Here is a 7,429-nt window from a genome sequence, read left to right as displayed (position 1 = left end):
CATCAGATCGGTCAGGGGGACATGCTGCGCGGCGCGACCGACGCGGACGTGCGCGTGGCCGGCCGATCCCGGCCTACAGCTCACACCGCCGTCGCCGTGGCGACCAATTGACGGCGCGGCCGGGTTCTGCGCTCTCGACAGGCCATGCATGCCAAAAGTTGACCCCAGCCAGCCAGCCAGGCATGCCGATCTGGGACTGCGGTCGCCGCTCGGGAACACGACGATGACGTGGGAGCGCGGGACGGTCACCGGCCGCAGCTGTACATGTGAACAAGGTGTGCAGAGAGTCATGGCGAACGTACGTCCGAGGACTCGCCTGGCTGTTTGCCGTCCGCCGCGGAGATCGTCGGCGCGGGGATCGGCGTGGGACGAGCAGCGGCGCGCGCTGGAGGAGAGTGAAAGCCGAGAGAACTCACCTCATGAATGCGGAGGCGCGCGCGGTGGAGGGCCACACGAGGTCGTCGGCGCGAGGTAGGGTGGCGACCGGCGGCGGCGCGAGGAAGAAGAGGAGAAAGGGCGGCTGTTCGACGAGGAAGAAGAGGAGGGGATCGATACCTTTACTCCCGGTTGGTGACACGCACCGGGAGTAAAGGTTTTTTTTGGCGGGCCACGAAACTGTAGCCCACCTTTACTCCCGGGTGGGCTTCCCACCCGGGAGTAAAGGTGGGCTGCAGTTTTGTTTCCCGCATGTTTTGAGCAAATTTTTTTAATAAAATGTAATAGTCTTGTTAAATACATAGTAAATTAAATAAAAGGCATAAAATTATTTTGTTAAAAATATGGATTTTTTTCTTTATTGCACATAGGAAAAATCTATAACCTAACTTTTTTTTATTTTTTGTTATAATTATAAAACATAATGTAACTAATATTTATTATTTCGTTAATGCAAAAATGTAGTGTTTAATTAAAATTATTAAAACTATTGGTTTTGGACAGGAAATTTATTTTCACATCATTTTAACGTTAATATTTTAATTTTTCGTCACTCAATATCCTAATTTAACTTTTCGAGAGAGAAATCCCACCAAATCAAACATTGATTTAATTTGAAACACGACATAATAAACATCTGAATTCACAATTATTACATAATATCTCAAACACACACTACATTAAATCACTATATCGTCAAGTGAGCACAGCAGTGAACTTCTTTACGTATGTCCCTTGGTTATGATCACGTCGTAACCATGGAGTGTCCTCATCATTTACCAAGATGCTAGGGTCTTTGTTCACTTTGAAGGGCGGAATTCAGTCATCCTTTTCATAATCTTCTGACATGTCCGACTTGTCCTCAATTCCCACGATGACTCTTTTCCCTGAAAGAACTATGTGGCGCTTTGGCTCTTTGGTTGAGTCATTATCGTTTTCCCTCTTTTTGGTTTGGTAGACATATCATTGACATAGAACACCTGATTCACATCCTTGGCAAGGACAAATGGTTCGTCTTTGTACCCAATATTACTAAGGTCTACTGTTGTCATTCCATACTCGTTGTCTACTGTTACCCCGCCTCCGGTCACCTTGACCCATTGGCACTTGAACAATGGGATCTTCAAAGTAGGTGCATATTCTAGTTCCCATATTTCATCTATGCGGCCATAATATGTCTGCTTATTCCCATTTGGGTCTATGGCATCTATGCGGACACCACTGTTTTGGTTGGTACTCCTTTTATCTTGGGCTATTGTGTAGAATATGTTCCCATTTATCTCGTACCCTTTGTATGTGACGATATGCCATGATGGTTGCATAGGCAATAAATATAGTTGCTCATGGATGCTCTCATCACCTTGACATTTTTTCGCAACCAACCGCCGAAAGTTTCTATGTGCTTACGCGTAATCCAAGCTTCAGTCTTCCCTGGAAACTCGGATCATAAGAGATCATTGTGTGTCTCAATATACGGATCTACCAAAGAGGAGTTCTGTAGAACTGTGTAGTGCGCTTTATTGAAATAATCATCCTCCATACCAATATGTTTTCCTCCCTAGTGTCCCTTTTCCGCTTAGTCTCCCCTCATGTCTCAATTTAGGAACACCAATCGAGTCAAGGTCGGGAATAAAGTTAACACAGAACTCAATGGCCTCTTCTGTTCCATAGCCCTTAGCGATGCTTCCTTCTGGGCGAACACGGTTATGAACATATTTCTTTAGGACTCCCATGAATCTCTCTAAGGAGAACATGTTGTGTAGGAACACAGGACCGAGAATGAAAATCTCCTTGACTAGGTGAACTAGGAGGTGTGTCATGATATCAAAGAAGGAAGGAGGGAACACCAACTCAAAGCTGACAAGACATTGAACCACATCATTCTGTAGTTTAGCTAGATCAGTTGGATCAATTGCCTTCTAAGAAATTGCATTGAGAAATGCACATAGCTTCACGGTGGCTAGACGTACATTTGGAGGTAGAATTCCTCTTAATGCAACTGGAAGTAATTACGTCATGAGAACGTGACAGTCATGGGACTTTAAGTTACAGAATTTCTTCTCTGGCACATTTATAATACCCTTTATATTCGAGGAGAATCCAGATGGTACCTTGATGTTGTTTAAGCATTCAAACATGATTTCCTTCTCCTCTTTGCTTAGAGTGTAGCTGGCAGGACGTAAGTAATGGTGTCCATCATCTGTCTTCTCTGGATGCAGGTTGTCTCTTTCTCTCAAACAACGCACGTCCTGTCGTGCTTCAAATGTGTCCTTAGGCTTTCCATACACACCCATGAAGCCTAGCAGGTTCACACAAAGATTCTTCGTCAGGTGCATCACGTCGATCGAGCTGTGGACCTCTAGGACTTGCCAATAGGGTAGGTCCCAAAATATGGACTTCTTCTTCCACATGGGTGCGTGACCGTTAGCGTCGTTCGGAACAGGTTGGCTGCCATGTCCTTTTCTAAAGACGACTTTCACATCATTGACCATATCGAGTACATCCTCACCGGTTCGGTTGCGAGGCTTGGTCAGGTGGTCTGCCTTCCCTTTAAAATGCTTGCATTTCTTTCTTACAGGGTGATTTGCAGGAAGAAATCGACGATGGCCAAGGTACACGACCTTTCGACATTTTTTCAAGAATACACCTCTAATATCACCGGAGCAGTGTGTGCATGCATTATATCCCTTGTTTGACTGTCCTGAAAGATTACTTAGAGCAGGTCAATCATTGATTGTTACGAATAACAAGGCTCGCAGATCAAAGTGTTCCTATTTGTACTCATCCCACACACGTACACCTTCTTTATTCCACAAAATGAGAAGTTCATCAATAAGTGGTCTCAGGTACACATCGATGTCATTGCCAGGTTGCTTCGGGCCTTGGATGAGCACAGGCATCATAATGAACTTCCGCTTCATGCATAACCAAGGAGGAAGGTTGTAGATACTTAGAGTAATAGGCCAAGTGCTATGACTACTGTTCTTCTCTCCAAAAGGATTGATACGATCTGTACTTAAAGCAAACCTTAAGTTTCTTGCATCATTTGCAAACTCTGGGAATTCTCTGTCGATTGCTCTCCACTGGGACCCATCAGCGGGGTGTCTCAACATATTGTCTACCTTATGGTCTTCTTTGTGCCATCGCAATAATTTTGCATGTTCTTTGTTTCTGAACAGACGTTTCAAGCGTGGTATTATAGGAGCATACCACATAACCTTGGCAGGGATTTTCTTCCGCGGACGTTCGCCCTCAACATCACCAGGGTCATCTCACCTGATCTTATACCGCGATGCATGGCATACCGGGCATGCATCCAATTTCTTGTACTCTTTGCCATGGTACATGATGCAATCATTAGGACATGCATGTATCTTCTCGATTTCTAGCCCCATAGGACAGACAACTTGTTTTGCTTCGTAGGTAGTGGCGGGCAATTCATTGTTCTTCGGAAGCATCTTCTTTTGGATTTTTAGTAACTCTCCAAATCCCTTGTCAGATACACCATTCTTTGCCTTCCATTGCAGCAATTCTAGTGTGGTTCCCAACTTTTTCTGCCCTGCATCACAAGTTGGGTACATCAATTTCTTTTGATCTTCTAGCATCCGCTCGAACTTGATCTTCTTCTTTTCACTTTCACATTCTCTTTGTGCGTCACGAATGACCTGACAAAGATCATCAGCAGGCTCATCTTCTGTGGCTACCTCTTCTTCAGCTTCTCCCATTGCAGTATCATTGAAGCACGCACCATCGGGAATAATATCATTGTCGTCCCATTGTTCTTCTTCACCTTCTTCCATTACAACGCCGGTTTCTCCGTGCTTCGTGCAACAAATATAGTTTGGCATGAAACCCGACTTGAACAAGTGTGAATGAAGAGTCCTTAAGCAAGGATATTCTACCGTATTCTTACATATGGCACATGGGCAGCACATGAAACCGTCGCGTTTGTTTGCCTCGGCCGCACGTAACAAAGAATGCACGCCGTCAATGAACTCTTGGGAGCGGCGATCAGCATTGTACATCCAATGCCGGCTCATCTGCATTACATGACATAAATACCATATTAAAACCTAGATCATAATTAATTATTTATACAACATGCGTGCCACCACAAAAGGTACAAATTTATGAAAGCATCGCTACAATGTAGACAATCCCAACTACCACTAAAAGAACTAAAGCTAAAATACATTTCAGGAGCACAAGGATTTCGCGACCAATCTCAACTAAAACAGACAGATTCCCCGATTGTGTAACATCTTTGGGCTTCTTCGGCTGGATCACTGCCTCATTAGCCGCCGTATCTGCCTGTTGTGAAAGATATTTTTGCATGAGTTCAACATACTCTTCCTCCTAGTAGAAGCCTGAACATCGTCCACTGCCATCCCACTGAAATTAAAATAAAAAATTAGAACTTTAAACACAACCATCATGAAAATAGCTATAAACTAACCATAATCATAAAATACGATAAAATAACTCATATTGTGATCCGGACACTTATAGAAGATACGACCATTGTTGGGACCCTCCTTCTTCACTCGGTACTCCATCACAATCTTCGTCTCATCACGATACTTGCCGCATGGAATGAGAGGGAGGCCCGGCCTAAATCGCTTTGGAAACCCATGAGAGGCCGAGGACCCGGAAGCAGTTGCCATCTACTCTCTATACTCATTTTTTTAATACACTATAAATTTCTCATTTTATAAACAAATAAAATTAAAAAACTATAAAATTATCTATATCTCTAAACAATGAAGTGTGCTATGCATGCTAGAAATAAAAAGTGAATACTAATTTTAAATACCTACTTTAACCTTTCTTCATCCAAATATGCAAACTATAAGTTATTTTGAGCTCAAATTGTTTACAAATAAAAAAAACACCATAAAAAGAATATATATATATATATATATATATATATATATATATATATATATATATATATATATATATATATATATAGTGAACAATATGAGATAAGCCAATGATGAAAAAATGAGAGTATGAGATTGGTAACCTTTACAACTGAAGAATCGACGGAGGAATCGAAGAAATCGACGGAGAAATCGAAGAATGGATGGAGGAACAATGGAGGGAGGAAGCAAGAACACTAGTGCAGTGAGCTTGAAAATGTGCTGAGCTCGGGCTCGGGGAGGAAGAAGGAGACGGTCGGGATATAAAGGGGGACCTTTGGTCCCGGTTGGTGGCTCCAACCGGGACTAAAGGTAACTTTCCAACCCCTGGCGCAGCCACGGCCCGGGAGTAGACCTTTACTCCTGGTTGGAGGCACCAACCGGGAGTAAAAGTCTACCTTTAGTCCCGGTTGGTGGTTCCAATCGGGACTAAAGGTCCCTGCCACCTCTGTCTGGTGCAGTAGCCGTTGGGCAGGGACCTTTAGTCCCGGTTGGAGCCACCAACCGGGACTAAAGGTCTCTCTAGTCCCGGACGTAAAAAATACCGGGACTAGAGCCATTTTGGCCGAGGATCAAATGTCTGTTCTCTACTAGTGTTTATTTTGCTATGCATCTAGCAGATTTAATATATGTTTAGATACATAACAAATGGATGTAAAAAAAAAGTCAAAACGAGGAAGTATATCTCTACTCTCTATCCCTATCTCTACTTTTTATCTTTATCTCTTCTCTTCTCTTCTCTTTCTAATAATATAAAAAAGAGGAAGGTAACATAGATAATAGATTCAGACATTTTAGTTGACCTATCTTTTAGCCAGAGCGAGAGTATGCCAGTGAGCTAGCAACGCCGTGGTCGGTGGTTCAACTATAAAACCCGCGGCAACACCGGCACCACTCCAGCGTCACCCCATTCCCATTGTAGTTTTAGGACTCCTGGCACCTTCGTTCTGAGTTCGCGACTGTGACATACTCCTGCAGCCCTACTCACGAGCGAGCAGGAAGAATGGCGGGCCGCGGCGAGAACCCGCTCCTCGTGGTCCTTGTGCTCCTTGTGCTGTCCTGCCTCCTCGTCTACCCACCCTCCCCCCCTCCCCCCCATCACCCGTACTCCTCCGTTTCCATGCCAAGTGAGTCTCAGTCGCTACCAGCAGCTCGTTGCCTCGGTCATGCATGGCCTTCGCTGATTCCTTTCTCGAGCTGTTGCTGATTATTTTGTCTGTGCATGCGTTCGTGCGATTGCAGGAAGCCTGCGCCTGGGGAGCCAGCAGCAGGACCCGACGGCTCTGAAGCTCACTTCTTCTCAGGTACTACTACTAATTTTTTGAGGAAACAGGAGGGATCAGGGGCTGATCCCTACTGGAATATATTAAAAGCAACAACTAGAGTACTACTACTAATTCAGTAATTCGAGCGCTATTCTGCTCTGGTCTCCCTTGTAGTTAGGCTCGTACCCTGCCTTCCTACCTGTTACAGAACTGTTAGCGAAAAATACAGAGGTTAACTAATTCATCGATGGTGGATATATTTGTCATCTAGAGCTGACCGCTGAAGTAGTGGCTGTAATTCTGATGATGACTTTTGTTGTGTTCCAAAACAGGAGATGGAGATTGTGACTGCGATAAATATGGGCAAGCCGGGGGCGAGGATGGACCTTGAGGTAAACGACTACCCACCGCCCGACCATAACCACCACCATGCTGGCCCGGGCGGCCACTGAAGAGCTTGAACGGAGCTGGACCCAATAATTGTACATCTTTACCAGTAGTAAAAATTCCAAAGTGCTTTGTTAGTGCTCCTGTATTCTAGAACGGCGATTCTAGCGTCCGGATGTCCGGCGCGCGAGTGCGTCCGGACGCCGGTTCCCTTCCAGACCCCCCCCCCCCCCCTCCCCGTGTGGAATAGAATCGAACCGCTCGTCCCCCTCCCCCGCATATAAAACGGAACCCGCACCTGTCCTCTGCTCCCCACCGAGTTCCTGTCCCCCCGTTCCCCAACGCACCGCGTTCCCCGACCGCACCCCTGTCTCAAAAGAGCACGAAACACTTCAAGTGCAACATTGCAAATATATGAAA

At 45.0% G+C, this 7,429-nt stretch overlaps 1 protein-coding gene across 1 annotated transcript; it reads left to right on the top strand.

The window, feature by feature from the left end:
* Positions 1 to 6,360: 6,360 nt before the first annotated feature.
* Positions 6,361 to 7,074, top strand: LOC136528783 (uncharacterized). The gene is made up of 3 exons (XM_066521769.1): positions 6,361 to 6,484; positions 6,600 to 6,661; positions 6,955 to 7,074. The coding sequence occupies exons 1-3, from the start codon at positions 6,361 to 6,363 to the stop codon at positions 7,072 to 7,074; spliced, it is 306 nt and encodes a 101-aa protein (XP_066377866.1).
* Positions 7,075 to 7,429: the final 355 nt, after the last annotated feature.

Source organism: Miscanthus floridulus, chromosome 19 (assembly GCF_019320115.1).
Source record: "Miscanthus floridulus cultivar M001 chromosome 19, ASM1932011v1, whole genome shotgun sequence".
NCBI classification, from domain to species: Eukaryota; Viridiplantae; Streptophyta; class Magnoliopsida; order Poales; family Poaceae; genus Miscanthus; species Miscanthus floridulus.
The sequence above is the reverse complement of the archived record's forward strand: the minus strand, read 5'-3'. Positions and strand labels throughout refer to the sequence as shown.

Coding starts and splice junctions, on each gene's coding strand:
- LOC136528783 (XM_066521769.1), top strand. CDS start 6,361: ATGGCGGGCCGCGGCGAGAACCCGCTCCTCGTGGTCCTTGTGCTCCTT. Junction 6,485..6,599: donor CTCCTCCGTTTCCATGCCAA/GTGAGTCTCAGT, acceptor GTGCGATTGCAG/GAAGCCTGCGCCTGGGGAGC. Junction 6,662..6,954: donor TGAAGCTCACTTCTTCTCAG/GTACTACTACTA, acceptor GTTCCAAAACAG/GAGATGGAGATTGTGACTGC.